The 19,596-nt window shown below is 39.5% G+C and overlaps 1 protein-coding gene across 1 annotated transcript in view; it reads right to left on the bottom strand.

Annotated features, from left to right (window-relative positions):
- The window catches only part of NEB (nebulin), a 214,789-nt gene that overhangs the window by 43,722 nt on the left and 151,471 nt on the right, over positions 1–19,596 (bottom strand). The window contains exons 125-139 of the mRNA XM_063116557.1: positions 19,305–19,409; positions 18,204–18,308; positions 16,446–16,550; positions 14,999–15,103; positions 13,440–13,544; positions 9,956–10,060; positions 8,070–8,177; positions 7,049–7,153; positions 5,963–6,067; positions 5,764–5,868; positions 4,751–4,855; positions 4,545–4,655; positions 3,503–3,613; positions 2,028–2,129; positions 1,795–1,902 (exon numbers count right to left, since the gene is read on the bottom strand). Of these exons, the coding sequence (XP_062972627.1) occupies positions 1,795–1,902; positions 2,028–2,129; positions 3,503–3,613; positions 4,545–4,655; positions 4,751–4,855; positions 5,764–5,868; positions 5,963–6,067; positions 7,049–7,153; positions 8,070–8,177; positions 9,956–10,060; positions 13,440–13,544; positions 14,999–15,103; positions 16,446–16,550; positions 18,204–18,308; positions 19,305–19,409 (1,590 nt within the window). The remainder of the gene's footprint in view (positions 1–1,794; positions 1,903–2,027; positions 2,130–3,502; positions 3,614–4,544; positions 4,656–4,750; positions 4,856–5,763; positions 5,869–5,962; positions 6,068–7,048; positions 7,154–8,069; positions 8,178–9,955; positions 10,061–13,439; positions 13,545–14,998; positions 15,104–16,445; positions 16,551–18,203; positions 18,309–19,304; positions 19,410–19,596) is intronic.

The raw sequence follows: 19,596 nt of genomic DNA, 5'->3' as shown, positions 1-19,596 counted from the left end.
CTCCCCTATGACGTAAGGTTACAACAGGGATTGTTAGCTTGAAAAAAACGAGAGTAAGGGGAGACATGATAGAGGCGTACAAAATTATTCATGGTGTGGAGATAGAGATAGAGAGACTTTTTTCCTCCCTTTTTCATAATACTAGAAATGGAGTCATCCCATGAAGCTGACTGGTAGAAGATTCAGGACAGATAAAAGTAAGTCAGCACATAGTTAAACTATGGAATACACTACCACAAGATGCAGTGATGGCCAAAAGTTTGGATGGCTTTAAAGGGGGGTTGGATAATTTCCTGGAACAGAAGGCTATTAATGGCTACTAGTTCTGATGGCCATGTGCTACTTCCAGTATCAGAGGCAGTAAGCCTATGTACACCTGTTGCTGGGGAACATGGGTGGGAAACTGCTGTTGCACCGTGTCCTGCTTGTGGGTTCCTGGTCAACAGCTGGTTGGCCACTGTGTGAACAGAATGCTGAACTAGATGGATCCTTGGTCTGATCCAGCATGGCTCTTCTTATGTTCTTATATGCCCACTGATTAACATGAGTGCTGGGCAGGAGGAGAATTTGCAGGGGGAAATCAGTGAATGGGACGTGGTTAATCCTTCCTATGTCTGCTGAGTCTCCCCTGCAAATGTCCCTCCCTCACCAAGCTGTTGGTCCCTACTATCAGCTTTTTTCTGAGTGCTGAAGCTAGCTGGAGAGAAAACAACAAAAATCCCAGCTATGGAGGGTTGTTAAGATACAGTAAGCCTTACTGCAACCTCCCCAACCTGGTGTTCTTCCAATGTATTGTATTACAACCCTGATGATGGGAGTTGTAGTTCATCAAATTGGAGAGCACCAGGCTGGGGAAGGCTGGGGCAAGGCTTAAGAACCCCTCCCAGCCACTGATCCTCCCTGAAAATCTTCTCTCACCCGCAGAACAATGCCTTCACCCCTATGTAAGTATTATGAGGAAAACATAAGGTTGGAAAGCTTATGTTTGCCCCGTATTCTGCCCTAAGATAGCAAAAACAGTAAATCTAACAGAAGTTACCTGAACTACTTTGAACTTTTTTTCAAAAAGAAAAATCCATTGTAATGTTAAACTGTGTTGTCTAGCCAAAATTAGCATTTAAGAAACTTTATTTTGGATCATTAAGAAAAGCATTTCTAAAAATAATGAGTTAGCAATAAAATATCAGAGACATAGAAAGAAATCCACCAGTGGAAACATGAATCCAGATTACGTCCCTAATGCAATGTGACTTTGCACAAGGAGGTCCCTATCCTGCTCACTTTGAATGGTGAAGCATGCCCATCTATGCAAAGGGTGCCTGCCTGCAACATAGAACTCTCCTTTCCATGAATGAAATGCAAAGCTCACATAGGACACATTTTGCAGAATGGAGCATCCATGTACTATAGTTTATAGTTTAACCATTTCTATAGTTTAAAGGTGTCAATTTCAGGCTTGCAGGCCAAATCTGGCCCTCCAGAGTTCCCTAGATAGCCATGTGTCCTTCCCCTGGACCCATGCCCTTTCCCTTGATCCCTTTTACCTTTTCCCCCACCCACCACTGGAATGTAGCCAATTCTCTGAAATGGAATTCAGCCCTCGACATCACTGCTATAGGCCATCAAAATCTTGTCGAATTATCATGAATACAATCCATTTTGATGTGATCTAGAATGACTTCCAGGTTTACGTATGAAGTTACTTTAAAAATCAATATTAGAACCAAGAGTTTTTGGAAAACATGATGCCACACCTTCACATTGTGACAATTTATGGAAACCATTTCTTCATACCTGGCTTGTAAGTTTGGACACCTCCTTAGCAAGCTCAATATCTGGACGTCCGAGCATGCTAACCCCCATACCAGCTTCTCCATACCGAGCTTTGGTTTTGTACTCAATCTAAGACAGATACAAGGCATTTGAAAAAGAAACAAATGTTAGCTTCTTCGTATTGAAGTGAAAGTATTCTTTGCATAGCTTATATGCCAACAAGTTACTGAGTAGTTGCACTGACAGGTACTCACATCGCTGACTAAATGGGAGACTTGGGTGGCTTTCTTAATATCTGGACGATCAGCCACACTCGTGTAATGGAGCTTTGATTTGGCATCTTTTTTGTATTGGAGCTAGATGAAAACAAGCACAGAGAAATATAATTACTGTAGCATTGAAACAAAAAGGACAGCAGAATGATGAAATCAACCAACATTTTGCCTTTCATTTTGCTATGAGCAGGATCAGCTTCCTATAAAGTAGGTGGAAATGGAGAGGGAGGGCCATGGATTGCAAAGATCCCTAGAAGGTACAGTTTTTATCAATCCCCCATGGGATCATGGGGATGCCTGATTACATAATATTGCACTGGCTTCTTTCTTCCATGGAAGTGAATGGCAGCCATTCATTCTGTAGAAGAAACAAAAGGGCTGTCATAGGCAAGGTCAATGGAGAGGGCTAAATCCTCTCCCCAGCCTCATAGAAACAATCTTCTCAATTGCAGTCCACTTCTCCCATGTATAGGAACCATGGATTTATCTGGGAGAATAAAATGCACTGCATTTAGAAAGGTTTTAGAGTGGAATGAAGGTAAAATTAACTGCAAGTTAATCTTACAGACATTAACCCGGATTATGCTTTGGGGGACACGATTTTGTGCATGGATATCTTTACAACTCAACATGGAGTTCTAAACCACAAATAAAAGCAAAAGAAAAACATAGTTTTCTCTAGTGATACAATGTATGCAATAAACTTGAGATGTATTAAGGGCTCATAAAATAGAAGGCAAGTTTTTAAAAGCTGTATTAATCATACTTAAATCTTATGCTCTCTAATCCTGTTTCACATGTTTTCGAAGTCGTATCTCAAGGTTGATCATCCATGGGAGGGGTAGGCAACATGTGCCCTCCCCCTTCCACTAAGAAAAACAAAATAAAACATGTCGCACCAGCAGTTAGATTTGCTATGAAATAGGTTTTTGCTAGCAGAGAAAACTGTAGGTTTAAAGGATTTGTTTTGTGTGTTGGGGCTCAGACCCACCTCTGCTATGTACTTGGTCTTTTGGGGAAATTATTTGTTCTTTTGCCATGCTGCCCACGGCAGCCATTTTGTGTTGTGCCCAAAACAGTTTCTCAAATTGCCAAATGTGCCCATGGTTGAAAAAGGTTGCCTTCCCCTGACATACGACATTAAAAATTGCAGAATAAGAAAATCTCTGTATGTTATTTATTTATTTATTTATTACATTTTTATACCGCCCAATAGCCAAAGCTCTCTGGGCGGTTCACAAAAATTAAAACCATAATAAAACTGTAGGTTAGCTAGATCTGCTGTGACATTGATCACAAGTAGCAGCAATTAAACAAAATTAAAACAGATAACTTTCAGCCCTCTAGCTCAAAGTATACTTCTGGTATGACCAGAGGCTTCAAATCAGTCATTCTTGATCTTACTGAAATTAATCACACATGGTTTTAAAGAAGTAACTGAAGAAGTAACTTACATTACTCTGATTCTTTGCAACTTCCATGGCATGCTTCACATCAGGTGGTTCCAGCATGATTGAATAGTCTGACTTGCCTTTCTCTTTCCGAAACTTCTTTCTATAATTTAACTGTTTGGAATAGAAAGAGTTATCTCACTCAATATCCAATCAAGGTGGGTTTTGTTGACATTTAAAATAAGAAACCCAGATGATAAGTGTTGCATATAAGGAAAATAAGTGCATATATTTGTGTATGTATGTCTTTAGTTATTTGCTGTACATTGTCCTCGGTGTTCTCACCTCCTTTGCATTATTTATTTCATTCAACGGGCAGCTATGCTACTGCATTGGACACATGTGAGAATAAAGCTAATAGTGAGAATATTTTGCTTACAAATAGCAAAACAAAACTATGCCCCCCATTTATTTCTGTATCTCTCCCTCTCTCACACACACAATTACACACACACTAAAAAATACCATCAAAATTGTAGGGCACAAACATGAATCAATTAGTTATCCTAAGTCTGCATTATTACATTCAGATTCTATTTAGTTTTAATGTAAAGCAACCAGGAAAAAATGGTTGTATTGAACACATCTCTCTCTCTCTCTCTCTCTCTCTCTCTCTTATTCCTACACCACTCATTTCTATCATACCTCTTAATTTGCAAAGCATGTCAAAATCTTTTATTTATGTTCACAATAACATCCTTTACAACAGTCATGAATTATGCAAGCTCATATTAGGAGAAACAATACATAGAGGTTTTTCTGAAGATATTATGTTCCTACCACATGTCAAGTTTCCATATACACAAAATTTCAGAGGCCCTATCCAACAAAGTTATTAGATCCATGCTTATCTTTAACTATGTGAATTCATACATTGATAAAAGTGACATCAGCACTGAACAGGTGTAACATTATAGCAAGCAATGATAAGCGTGTGATACAATTTACCATAAGGAATCCACACTTTCCACCACCAAATAAATAAAACAAATGCAAATGTCAACTCAACCTGCAATGTGAAAGTAACAACACAGAAGCCACTTACCTCACTGACATCCTTGGTTACTTTTTTGACATGAATGGTATCGCGTGTTTCGGGCAGTTTTGTAAAGGAGCCATGTGGAAGGTGCTTCTTTACATGTTCTTTGTATTTGTTCTAATTATGAAGAGGAAAATAGGTTCAAAATCACATACCATTAGAAGGAAGAAATTCTGAAATGAAATGTTTGTTTTTAAAAAAGTTTGAATTACCTCAGACACAAGAGCGCTAACAGTCTTTGCCAGAAGGATCTGAGGAGTGTCTGGAACTGGATGGATAATTCCTCTTTCCTTGTTATGCTTCTCCTTATATTTTAACTAGAGCATAGAATGGAAAGATATTAGATCTAAGGAATGTACTTCAACAGGAGTCCACAAATGAGCCTTCCCAACGGTGAGCACATTTCTTATGAGAGCCGCCACTGTTCTTCAGAGTTGGAAACAGGAAAGGGCTCATCCCAATCTTGCACTGAGCCACAAGAGACTTGGAAAGGAATAAGGTGCCTTACAGCTTTTTGAGACAGTCTGGGAGAATTCCTCCTGTACCACAGGCTCGGGAGAAGGATAAAGAATCTCCCTGAGCTTTATTGAGGTTCAGTGTGGAGGGACAGCCCTTTGTCCAGATCAAAGTTGGGGAGCTGGATGGCCTGCCTGTACAGTTGTGGTGGGCTTTGTACATGCTTGGAATGCATGCAGGGTCAGCATGATATCAGTGAAGGACAGCGATGAGAACAAACATGAGCTGGTCACCAAGGCTAACCAAGATTACTTATTTCAACCCCTATTGCTGGTTACTGGAACTAAACCTTAAAGAAAAGGTTTTCTTTTTTTAATACAAAACCTAACCTGAGTCTTGCTGCAACTGTTTTGGAATGTGAAGGAAATACCATTTGAAAGAGCATTATGATTTGCTCTGGTTGGTTTGACTTTTTAAAGTTGTATTTTTAACTATATTATTTTATTTGCTTTAGTCATATCTTATTGAGATATGATGGATAAAAGACTGAGTGAAACAGCGTTATAAATGCATAAGATTTGTTTGATGTTTATTTTCAGGTCTTCCTTTTCATGATGAGTGTTGCTAAAATTAATGGTAAAAGAAATTAATAAAATATATATTTAAAAAAAATTTTTTTTGCTAAGTTTTATACATTGGTTCAATTTATCGAGAACACACAAGACATATAAAGGAAAAGCTTTCATTGGAAGCCTATTAAAGCACTCACGTCACTCGCCAAGATTGCATTCTGCAAGGCCAACACAGTGTTTTTGTCATCTGTTACAGACAGCTTGCATCCTCGGAGGAACTCTCGGTCAAGTTTGTATTCATACTACAAAGAAATCAGAAATCAGAAAGTGGCAAAAGTGTGGCCTACTCCAAGCAATAATGCGAGTGCAGGCAGCGTCCCCTCCTTGCTTCCTTACATCACTCTGTTGCAAAGATGTTTTGGCAGCTTGGATGAAATCAGGTCTGTCCACAGTCCAGTGCCAGTGAGCCTTGGCTGCTTCATATTTCTTCTTGTAATCCAGCTATTTAAAGAGAAATATGAACAATGTAAACATAGAATCAAGCTCTTCTGGCAAAAGAGACACGATTCTAAAGTGTGAAAAGGAGGTTCTGATTTTAATAATAATAGTAATAGTAATAGTAATAATAATAATAATGATGATGCCTCTCTTCGATGTTGGGGGTAGGGAAGAGGCAAACTCCATGTTTGGGAATTCTGATACTCCCACAGAATGATTCACTCCTTCCTCTCTAGCCATGTATGGTCGTCCAATAAACGTCCTGGGTTTTTTTGCCCGTTAACTGGGACTGTGAAAGACCACAGTATATATCCCATGGGCTTCATTCACCATGTCTCATAACTTGTGCAAGATTGCAGAGAAACATAGGCATGGAGGGAGGCAAGGCACGTGGGTTTAAAATGCCTCTCCCCCATTTCATATCCTCTCTGCCCATTTTTACTTCTCCAACTATATCTACCTTTCTTCTGTTATCAGCAGTTGCTCATTTAGCTCCAGCACAGCTACAGAATTTTGGCCATGTTTGTGTTGCTATGGAAAAGGCATGGCAAGAGGGATAGCCAGTTGCTGGCCACATTAAAAGAAAAAGAAAAAACACTAGCCAGGTGTTGGGTGTTATGTTTAGAACAAAGGAAGTTCCTGAGTTGCCGGGACTACAGTTTGTTTAAGGATGGTTTGTTCATTTTCCCCCTAAGCTATACAGGGCTCTCTAAGGAAGGTGGAACGGGGAATCTGTACCGCCTACCTTTCTCTCTGATGCACTCTGTCCAAAGAGATGGGGTGATCATATCTCCACCCCCACACACGTCTAAAGTTGGCATGAGAGGTATTGCCTTGTCCACTCTGGTGAGGATTTGTTTTTTTTATATAAGCATATGGAAATTAGGGCCCTAAAGTGACCTGAGTTGAGTGGGTCCTGGGTGTCTTACTCCCTCAGTTTCCTTTGGAAGGCTTAGTCACCGACAACAATAAAACTGAACTCACATTGCTGTTTACTTTGTAGGCCTGCTTGGCAGCCTTTATATGAACAGAATCTGGTACAACGTTGCAGTGAGACTTATTCTGTTGGTAGACTTCTTTGTATTTTAGCTGTTGAAAGAAGAAGAAGAAACAGTGATTTACATCTACATATGTAAATCATCCCAAATATTATTATGTTAAGCCAGCCCTGCTAGGGCCGAGGAACCACTGGATTTAGCAAACATCAAGGCACCCATAATGGACTAAAATGGATGAGAGACATGGAAAAGTCCAGCTCTTGTAACTTTTTGCTGAGACCTTGGCCACATGAGTTGATGATAATAACAGGAAAAAAACATTGTACATGCTGAGAGGCCAAGAAGACCATTGCAAGGTTATACAGCAAATGTTAAAATCATAATATACTTCACTTGTTTCAAAAAGATGCTGATATCAAATGCGTGTATGTAACTTGTGTAACAATGGAAGGCAACAGCAAACTGCAGAGACACCATTTATACTTGCCTACCCAAAAGTTTTTGAGTATGTATAAAGACTGGACTGGAAAGTTCTAGTGTCCACTATTGGGTCCAGTTCCAAAATTACATTAAGGTCCAATCTCTAATTATTATAAAGAGGAGCCCACTCATGATATTACACCTTCACCTTTTCCCTTTTTGATACTAATGAGACTCAAGTTGGATCCAAGATTGGCTTGGACCCAAGATGGTTCTTCCACCAGCTGAAAAATACCACTGGTGGAATGGGACTTCCCTGTCCTATCCCTCCCCCCTGCAGCCCCCATGCTCTCTTCAAATCTTCTCTGGAGGGTTAGTTTATGGCAAATAATAACCATATTGATTAACACTACTATGAGATACAATACACACTTGCCTGTTGAATTACAACATTTCTGTAATCTAATGCTTGCTGTTATTGCAACATAACCAAAATCTAATATAGAAGTATATAATTTCATAGATTAAAGGGCAAAGATGAATTATGAATTATACTGACTACAGATTAAGATACATAGCTTACTTACTTCACTTATTCTGTCCATGACTTTTCGTACGTGGAGTATCATGGGGGTATCATGAATTGTAGTATATCCCTTTGGTTTGGCCTTGATGTATTCCAGCTTGTAAAGGATCTGACAGCAAGAAAATAACAGATAATATATCTAGTCCTTATAAAGATTTTAATTTGAAAAGAAAAAGAATCAAAGTGACATTGACTGGGTTCAGACAACACGATAACCAATGATGGGTTAAATGGTCAGTGGTTGGTTACTATGTCTTCTGTCGGGATGTTTCACACCACAGTTGGTTATTCAGCTGAAATAACCAACGCAAATAACCAGTGCTGTGCAGATTTCATTATTTCAACAACTGTTTGTTATTGAGTCATTTGTCAAACACTAGTAACTATTTCATTGCACACAGTTGGTTATTTTCAGCAACTATAGAGTCCCCTGGCAAGAGCAACCAAAGTGGCGGTTGCCGCTCTCAATCAGCCAGCAGAACTCACAATGGCTGATGGGATACCAGTGGGAGGACTGAGGGGAGAAGAGCAGGCAGAGGATATGTCAATCAAACATGCCATTGACTAATAGTCAACTCGACGCTGGCCATAATCCACACCACAGTTAATTATAACCATGTTGCATGGGGTGTACCTCCTCTATTATCAATAGAGGAGGTACACCCAACAGGGTAGCACAGTAGGCAGCATTTGGATGTTCTGCCCCCACATAAGCAGGTGGAAGTGGTGGCGGTGGGGATAACACACTTGATTGGCAACCTAGCTATTAGGCATGGGTTGCAACCCTTCCAGATGATGGCACTGTCTGTATTAGCCCCATATATAGGCCTAATCTACACCAAGCATGATATTGCACTATGAAAGTGGTATGAAAGTAGTATATAAAAAGCAGGAGCCACACTACTGCTTTATAGTGGTATTGAAGTGCACTGACAACTGTTGGGGCCCACGGACACATACCATATACTGCTTTCATAGTGCTGTATCCTGCTTGGTGTGGCTTCTGCCTTTTATATATACCGCTATATAACTTTTATATACCGTTAGTCACTATTTCTCAACCTAACTAACCCAAAAGAGTTGTCATGAGGATAAAATTGGGGTGGGGGGAGCCAAGTTTGCCACACTGAGCTCATTTGAGGAAGGGTAGGATATTCCATGTCTCCCCAGCCACAACTGGACAGTTGATCATCACTGGGCCTGTTCAATGACACACTAAGCCATGGTTAGGCTGCTAACCCTTTTGCAGCAAATGGTCAGTGAACATGTTTAAACCATGGCTATGTAGTCACCATGATTATGAATGGTTAACATGAAATACTAAGTCATGGTTCACATGACATGCTAAGCCCTAATGTTTAGCTCAAAATGCTTAACCACTGTGATTTAGTGTGTCATCTGAACAGGGTCATTGAGTTCTCCTCATGCTCACTGATATGCCTGAAAATTCTCATCTGGCCAGTCACCTGCTGTTCATTTCCTTTGCCTCCCACTTCCTAACTGGTAAGTGCCCTGGCACCATCCAAAATGGGCAATCTAGATATGTCTTCCAGCCCTAAAAATCCTGACTATCGCACTATACGCTACCACACAAAGATAAGTCCAAGACATTTAATGTCACAAAACAACAACAATGGGAAGTATCCAAGTTGACATGAGTGCTAACGTGAACAGCATTGCACTAGAGTAAGCGCAACTTTAATAGGATTAAGCCGGTACGATGGGATTCCCTGGGAAACCTACGACACCAGCTAACGCTATTAGCATTGTGCTAGAGTTCCTTTGCGCTAATGCAACATAATTTACATTAGCGTTTGCGTCAACTTGGACGCTTCCCATCATTTCCACACAAAGATTAGTCATTTGTTTTACAATCTCCACACTTACATCACTGATTTGCTTGTTGACTTTTGTAGTCCTCAGATGTTCTGGAGTATCCACAATACTTGTGAACTTGTCCTTCTGCTTTTCGTACAGCCTTTTGTACTTGTACTGTTAAAAGAAAAAGGAGCCAGAATGAACAGTGTGGAATGGCAACAAAACCACCACAAATTCACCTTTGAAGAAGAGAGCTAGCAGCTGTCCTAGAAGCCAACTGAAACTGTGTAGGCTTGGAGCCAAGCCCACACAACGGAAATGCCAGTTAAGCCGCTTTTGGTTATGCTGACTTCAAAGGAAGCCAGTCTGGTGTAGTGGATAGAGTGCTGGACCTGGGCTGGGAAGCCTGTGTTCAAACCACTCCTCAGCCAGGAAGTCCAGGGGTGACAAGTCTTACCTATCACACAGGCTTGGTGTGAGGCTAATAATGGGAATATCCCTGGGCAGGATATAAATGTGGTAAAGGAACTGAACTAGCAGGATTTGATTCAAACAAATGAAACCCTGAACTTGCCAGTTGTGATTGAAATTGGAAGACCTACTTATATGAATAAGCAGAGTGGGTAAGTAACAAATTTTAGAATGTGTGAAACAGAACATTCTTTCAGCCTAGTCAAGCCTGTAAGATCTGTTGACATGAAATAGGTCATGCCAGCTTATGATTGAGGACTGCAAGTCCTATAGTACATTGAAATCTATGGTAAGCTTACTAAGCTGATGTGTATTTTTAGGTATTAAATTAATTCTCCATAAGATTGCTTTGGTTAAGCCCAACCAATATTTTAACTGTAGCATCTAAAAAAATGGTGACTGCTAATTGCACAGATAAATTAATTAGATAGATAGATAGATAGATAGATAGATAGATAGATAGATAGATATTCATATGATATGGGGGAGTAGGAATTTCATTATAGATTGCTTTATATAACTGAAAATCGCAGTCCAGTTTCTATTAAAATGGAAAAGAGGCTCAAAATCTTTAAAGTGGTCTATGCACAAAGTAGAAACCTTTTAAAAATTGCTTTATTCTGAATGCATGCAAATGCATTGAAAGACAACAGTGATCATGCAGAAAGACAAGAATAAACGCATGCACAACAAAGGGAAACATATACAAAATAATGACAAGAATGTTCTAGGGAAGGGCTTGGATATCACTGACACAAATACAGAAAATTGGATGCATGGACCCTAATCCCTGGAACAATTAAACCAGTGTGTTTAATATTTAAGCTGATGGAATTCCAAACCTATAGATACTTATATGTAAATAAATTATTTTGATGTTAATTTAAGTTATCTCTAAGTGAATGTGTTTAGGAACACAGGCTGGCAAATTAATTCTTACAACTTTTACTTAGAAGTATGTCTACTGAAATCGACAGAACCAAGTAGAACATAAACATATTTATGACCTTAATGATTCGCTTATTCAAATGCATCAATGGGATCGCACCATTTTACTTCCAAATATGCCATCTTAATTTGTTTCTGAATCCCAACCTCTGAAATTTAAACATTATCAAATGGACCTGGTAGTGGGATAGCCATACATTATGCAATAGATACTGTATAGCTTTTAATAGAACTATATTATTTTATTTTGTGACAAGAAGGCTAAGTTGCAATGCTGTACACACATACCCAGGAGTAGATCCCATTGAATTCAATGGAGCTTATTTCTGAGTAAACATGCATAATATTTAACTCATTTACTCATAGTGTAAATGAGTTAATTATTAGTGTTTATAAAAGAGGCTATAAAAACCCAAGAGAATTGAATTTGGACAGCCTGAACAATCAATGCCATTCTTGGAGCGTCAAGCATTTTAGTAACTTTATTCCAATGTATGTGTATATATCTGCAGAATAAAACTGAAATTCTTATTACAAAAGATGCACAGTAAAGGTGTGCATGCATCAAAGATAAGTAAGAGTACCTAGGTTATATCTTATTCTTCTCAATTTCTAATCAAAACTGAGAAGGGTTTCTAGCATGATCATTATTGGTACTTGCCCATACCACAGAAAATATGGAATGTATAAGAAACATTGCAGGTTGACACAATGGGAATGGATATAATGAGGCTAAAAGTCAGGTAGTCCAGCCAGTAGTGGTAGTTCCTTGGAGCAACAATCAATGAAGACATTTAACTTTGTATAGCACCTAATACAGCTTATATTTGGGAGGGAAATTGTTTTTGGTAGCCAGATGACCATAGTTACATAGGGCAGGGAAGGGAAGAGAGAATTGGATTTTGCCCATATCTGGGGGTGGAGAGCAATGTATGCCCCTCTGCTGTGTATGTATAGTAAGTCGTATTGCCTTCTCATGGGACAACCTCAGTAGAGCTTGGGCTCCCCCGAGTCAGGGTGAAAGGCAAACTTCTGCAGTTCTTTCTTTCATGGAAGTGAATGGCATTTTTTCTTTCTTTCATGGAAGTGAATGGCATTCACTCAATTATATGGGAGGAAGAAAATGTAATGACAAAAGTACAAGGCACCATTGCAGTGGGGGTTAAATTGAAGCCTTGTGCCAGTTGTAGGCCAACCAGCTTTGCCCTTACAGTTTTGCTGATTGCAGCTTGTTTGCTTTGACCCACCTAACTCAACTGCAGCATTTCAGAACCAAGCCCATTCCACTTTAGTTATAGGTGGAAAACCTCTCTTCCTTCATTGGGTTCCCCAACCTCTATTGTTATAGTGTAGCAAAGAGATACAATGTTGAGAATGGGCTATTATATACACACATTTTTGTCATTATTACCATTACTACCACCACCACCACCACCACCACCACTGTAGTACATTACCTGGCTCCACTGAATTGTGTTGTACAATGCTGTCAGCATATCTGGCCGCAGAATTTCATTACATCCATGTTGCAGGAACAACTTGGCACTAGACTTATATTTTTTCTGTCCATGCAAACAGCAACGAAGCACAAAAGAGACTTATGAAGACAACAAGAAGAGCTCTAGATCCCAAGAGTAATGAGATTTAGGCCATTGGGATACTTAACGTATTCTCAGAATTGCACCAATGAACAGCGTCTACCAATGGCAGAATCAACAATGACATAAGTGAATGTCGTAATTCAAAAATAAGAAACCAGAAGCATCATGATACCACCTTCATGCAACCATCTGATTTCCACACCATTTTCCTTATAGCAACACAGACATACTGTTGCCTTTTTGTTTGAGTAATAAATGGCATCAGATTCGTTTATATCTAGATTGCCATTTAGTGAAGTATTTCTTATTGTACTTTGGTGCATAGATTATGAGAACACAGAGTATCTATAGGCTCACTCAAAAAGCTGCTGTGCTGTTTTGGGTGGCACAGTACACATGGTTTCCAATACGAGCAGGACGGAACACTTTCAATATCATAGGTAAATCCTATGGCATTGTTGACAGGTAAAGATGGACATCCAGAAGTGACAACAGCCAGATTCTGGATGGTCTGGCCAGAACTGTCACTGTACCTGACTGCTTAGTTCGCCTCCCCATTTGGCCAGCAAGGTTTTAGGATCATCCACCACAAGGGAATACTTATCCTTCTTCTTCTCATAATCGGATTTGTACAATTTCTGCTCAGAGCAGCACATTGGACAGTAGTAAAGTAAGAAAAGAAGGTGGAGGCACAAAGATATGTGGAGATCAATGTTTCAACAGGGCAAAAAGCCTACTCATAAAATTAATTGACCCGTGAATACAAGAAGAAAAAACGAAGACCAAATATAGGCATTTTAATATATATAAAAATACAGATTAACTACAACTTTTACACAGTGATCTTATACAGCCCTACTCAGAAGTAACCCAATGGAGTTTACTTCCAGGTAAGTATGTATAAGATTGCAGCCTGTAGTCCTATCCTGCCACCCTCCTATTACAAATCTAATTTCATCAGAGACATACAGTATAGATTTTGCATTTATTAAAAGTAATATTTTAAACTTTGGGTTTAAAATTATATGCACAACCTATAGACTACTAAATTATTAGGCTAGGAACTTGTATTATCTATCATTTGAAATAGCACTATATAAAATGGCCACAATCAACTAGACAGTTCAGTCCACTTAATCCATTGACTTCAAAGGGCTTAAGGATGCTGACATTTGTGCAGCACTGGAGACAATATATTTAATTCCAAGCTACAAATACAATGAAAGGTTAGGTTCATTTATACAAAAAGAAAAATGCAAAAGGGAAATACTGTAGCCATAGAAGCACAGGTATTTATCAGAGGAAAAGTCCATTTATTACATTAAACACACAGTACTATTTATTAGATCAAATTAGTCAAGTTGAAATGAAATATATACCATCTCTTATAGAACTGTCATTCTTACTAATTCCTGAGCCATTGCTTTTTAATATAAATCAGTTAACTTTTTTTCTAATATATTTCTGTGCATTTTTTATATGCTGCACTGCTAAATTTACTTATCTTGTAATCAATTAAACTTGGGACCACATCAAGTCAGTGTTGAGGGCTGCATCCAGAGCTGTTTTCATCAGAGATCCAATGTTAAATCTAGAGCAAGGACAGACCACCTGGTGCGCTCCAGATATTTTGGATTACAGTCCCCATAAATTCCAGCCAACATAGCTAATGGTTAGGGATTATGGGAGCTGTTGTCCAAAACATCTGGCGTGCTTCACATTGCCTACAACTGCACTAGAGAATACAGACTAGGATTTACTCAAATAAAGCTGAGAGTCTTGGATTTTCACACTTGTTTTCTTCCACACACATATACCCCACCTCTACACATGGCAAACTGATTGAGTGCCATGGCATGGACACCTGTTGTCCTGAGAAAAAAACGTCAGGGGACGTGGATCAGCTTGGAGAAATCTAAAGTAATTCTCTTGATTTTAGATTTACTTGGAAGGATATAGCCCATTAAATGGGATTTACTGCCACATAAATATGCTAGGACACTAGACTCTCTGACTCACTTAATTTTGTCTAGGAAATGTTAATTGAATTGTGTAGTACCTGTGCTGTATAGAAGCTTGTTGTTCTACTTACCTCATTCATCAACTGAGTAGCATATTTAAAATGCCTATTAATTGGAGTGTCAGCAACATACTTGAACTTTGACTTTATCTTTTCAAACGATTCCTTGTACTTACACTAGAGGGGGAGGAAACATACATTAAAAAGGGTTATCCTAAAGGTATGATAAAAACAACAGAAGCAAATATTAAAACATTAACCAGGTGTAAAAGTGAAGTAAACATTGCAATGTTTTCAATGTAAATACATCTGCAAATAAGCTTTCAGTAAATGAAAGATTTACTGATTTGTTGCTATTACTACATTTATGCATCCAACAGCATCAGCTGTGTAACATGGTGCAATTTGAATATGAAACTATGTTCTAAGAATTGATTAAAACCTTTCATGCTGATAAAATACCAACAGTGCAATCCTATGTTAATTTACACAGATATAAGTCCCAGAATAGTCAATGGAGATTACTTCCAGATTGCAGCATAAAAAGTGTTATCATCTTGGATGCTCATGGGCCCTGCACCACCGATCTAGTTTGCACAACACAACAACCACCCATTGGTGGGTTGTCATGTTGTGCAAACCCAGTATGGCTTCTGCAGGGGGCTTATTTTTCACGAACAAGCCACCCTGAGAACCAATGGCTTGTTTTAGCTTTGGTGATACCCATGGTGGCTTGTTGTATTGTCTGAACCTGGCAGGGCAAGTTCATCATGGTTTGTCGGGAATGGCTACAGTGCTGGCTGGTCACAGCATCAAAAACTGAGGTATGAACTGGAGCAATGAGGCATTCTGCCACAAAGGTGTCTGGGATACATGCCAGAGCCAGCAGGAGGACTAAGGGAGATTGAGTGGGGAAACAAGTGGGCAAGTCCAGTCATTTTTTTGGGTTAGCAAATGAACAACCAAGTCATGGTAGCTTATTCGCAGGGTGACTTATTGTGATGTGCAAAAACTACCATTGATTCAGAGAACAGTTCAAATCTAGATCTGACATATCCCTTATTTATAGAAGGATATAATTTGTGTAAATAGCACCATCAAAAGTAGATGGCATAGTAGACTTTTCGGGGCACAATTTACTGGGAATTTCATCTATGCACACTTAGTTTAAAGTAATGTGTGCACTTGCATTTCGTCCATTCATTTCAATGGTGCCACTCCCAGACAGCTGTACCCTTTGTAGTCTATATGTCAACAGCCTGCTGATCTTTTGCTTTTGAGGTTAGCTGGAAATTCAGCCAAATTCTTCCATTTCTATTAGCTGTAGATAGTTACAAAGAAATGAGTAAAACTTATTTTTTGTGAGTATGACATGAATTGATGTCTAAATATCATCTCATATCTATATCTATATCTGCCTGGAAAGTGTAACCACTAAAAAAAAAATACCTAAGCTAATCTGTGGGGCGAGTGAGGGAGACACCCTTTTTAAGTTGACAGGAACAAATCACACACATACCGGACTGTACAGTGTCTTATTCTTTTCGGCAAGAAGGAGGTCAGGAGTATCCCATGCATAACAACCAATGCCTCTGAGCCATGTTAAGTCTTCCTTATATTTAAACTGTAAAAGCAAAATAATAAGAGCAAAGTTTACAACACAATCTCAGGCGAGCAGAAAACCTCAAGTACTACATAGTGTGTGTGTGTGTGTGTACAAATCATTATCCCAAGTATACTTACACAGAGGGAATGGCCATTGCTGTCAATAGAATAAAGTTCCAGGTAAATGGGCCTGGGGCAGAGTTGTCAAACTGACACCTCCAATCCTTATAGTCGTATTTATTTATTTATTTATTGCATTTATATCCCACCTTTTTTCCTCCATGGAACCCAAGGCAGCTTACATAATCCTCCTCCTCTCCATTTCATCTTCACAACAACAACCGTATGAGGTGGGTTGGGCTGCAAGTCTGTGTCTAACCCAAAGTCACCCAGTGGGTTTCCATGGCCAAGTGGGGAGTAGAACCTGGATCTCCCGACTCGTAGTCCAACACTTTAGCCACTACACCATGCTGGCTCTCAGCACCATACTAAGCACAGTGACTGCAGTCTTAGTGAAACAAGATGAAACTACTAATATGTGCTGTTTCCAATTAATTAATTGTAAATATGGGCACTTTTACCAATACCAACAGTGAGTACTTGAAATATCTATCTTACAAATTAAATTGGGGGGGGTGGGGAATGAGAGATCCTACTGGTGATCTCAAGTACATCAGTGTATGAAAACAAAGGTTGGATCAGTTTTTAAAATATATGCCATTAAAACATTTGCCTTTTAGAAAGCATTGGCTTTTAAAAGCTGTAACAAATCATAAAGATAAGAAATAAAACCAAGGAAGGGGTAAAGGCAATGGGGCTTCATGCTTACCCATTTCTGCTACAGTGGCTTGCAGATACACTCCAAAAGGCTATTCCTGAGGGTTGGGGAACCCTCTGGAATGGCATGGGATGTGTGGTTTAGGAGCCTTCAGATAGTCAAAGGGATCAGCAGTTCTTAGGGACTTCCTTTGCACAAGTGAATGTGCTTCCTGCTTGAGGAAAAAGCTATCTAGATCCCACTAAAGCTGGGGCAGGCAACCTTTTGGGGCCTGTGGTCACATTGGGCCATTTGGGGAATTATCCCAGGCAACACCACAAAATGGGTGCGCTGCAGATGAAGACCTCGGCCTGCAGCCACCAGCCATCTTCGTGTCCTAAGAATGTCCCTGAGCTTCATATGTGGCCCAGAGGCGTTCATGGGAAAAGATGGGAGAAACTAGAGGCCTTCATTTGGCTTTGAAGTGATCCCAGCTGCCAGTTAGAAACTTTGTTATTTAATAGAAACAAAATCTAGGAAGGGTAGGACACCTCAGCAGGCATCAAGAAATGTGTCAAAGGGTGCACTGGTGCTCATGGATGCCACGCTGCCTACCCCTATACTAAATATATGTAATATTGAACAAGCAACATTATTAATGGCACTTGGCTGCTCCTCATGATATTGCTTAGATGTTGATGATATAATCAGGTTCTAAGATGAGAAACAGGATGCAGTTGCAGTCCCATTGGGATCCCAACAAATCTTGATTTCACTCAGTAGATGATGAGACAACTTCAAAAGCTCCTGTTAAGGGAGGCACCCTAGGGGCCCTCAAGTAACTCATTGCAGATTCTTGTTTTGGAAGGCTTGTCCACATGCAGCATCCAAATGTCAAGATTAATTCATACTCACATCACTGACTGCATCGGTGACTGCACGATGGTGGAAGTGGTCTGGCCGGTCTGGGATCGATCTCCAGATTCCTAATTGGCTCATGTACTTTTCTTTATATTTCACCTACAAAAAGTTTTTTTAAAAAACAACCACTGATTACATTTATATTTATTTATTAAAAAAAATCTGTATCCCACCCTATATCACAAATTAATGAAAAGTACAACACACTATCAGACATTATTATGCATATTTAGTGTTAACTCAGAAGTAAGTGTCAATGGAGCTTGCAATATGGTATTTTTTCATGAGAATGTTCTAGCACAGCTGTGCTGCCTTATGTCAAGGACAGGGTCTGTTATGCAGGAAAAGTGTAGGTGAGTGGGAGAAACTGGGCAGACCAAGAGAGACAGGGGAAGAGGGCAGGATGGGCCCAGAACAGGAAGTGACGAGAAACAAGTGCTACAAAAGAGAAAAGGGGAGATAGAGGTGCTGGTGCGTAGAGTGACCAAGAATTAGCTGAGTCTTTGTGAGAGCAGCAGATGCTACGGGCTCGCCCCTATGTTGAAGTCATTTCAGTTTTCTTTCTGGCGGTGGGGACTTATGTACACAAGAAGTATGGCCCTGGGCACCATACATGTGCTTACTTAATATGGGGAAAGGGTAGGGATGTATGGAAATTTCATTAATCATTTGAACGAGCTGCATTTGCAACAACAAATGTGGCATGCACATTTTTTAAAAAAAAAAATGCTTGCACATTTCCAAACTTCCAAACTTGTTTGGAAAATATGCATTTTCATGCTTTACTGAATAGGAAAAAAAAACGGTGCATTTTGGATGCGTACTTAAAAATACGTATTTTCCCAATCAAAAAAAGACACTCGTGTTTGGGAATGTGAATGAGGCGAACCAAACTTTGAGGAGGAATTTAGAAAACTTTGAACTAGCTCGGACATCACATGTTGGCCCATCCCTAGGAAAGGAAGGGTAAACTAGTCTAGGAAGTGCCCATGTAAATAAAGAACTAACAACCATTTTGTATATAAATAATATAACACACATCTAGTGTATTGCATAGTTATGAAGGATAGCATATTCAAGAAGCAATATACGCACTTTGCTGATATCATCAGTGACCTTGCGATGATACACAATATCCAAGGCATCTTTCACTGTGTGGTATTTACCCTTTGCTCGCTCAAAAGTTTCTTTGTAGCGCAGCTGATATAAAGGGGAATAAGTAGGAAGGCATCAGTTCCAAAATCTGCTATAAATGGTTAATAAGACATTATTTAGCCCCAAATCACCTTCACAACTACTGGACTGCAAAAACATTGGGCGGAATTCAATTAAGTCCTTCCACTAATGGAACTGCTTCCACGTGAAACAAGGAGGGAGAAATTGAACA

Source organism: Elgaria multicarinata, chromosome 2 (assembly GCF_023053635.1).
Source record: "Elgaria multicarinata webbii isolate HBS135686 ecotype San Diego chromosome 2, rElgMul1.1.pri, whole genome shotgun sequence".
NCBI lineage: Eukaryota > Metazoa > Chordata > Lepidosauria > Squamata > Anguidae > Elgaria > Elgaria multicarinata.
Note: the sequence above shows the minus strand (reverse complement) of the source record. Positions and strands in the feature narration are given on the sequence as shown.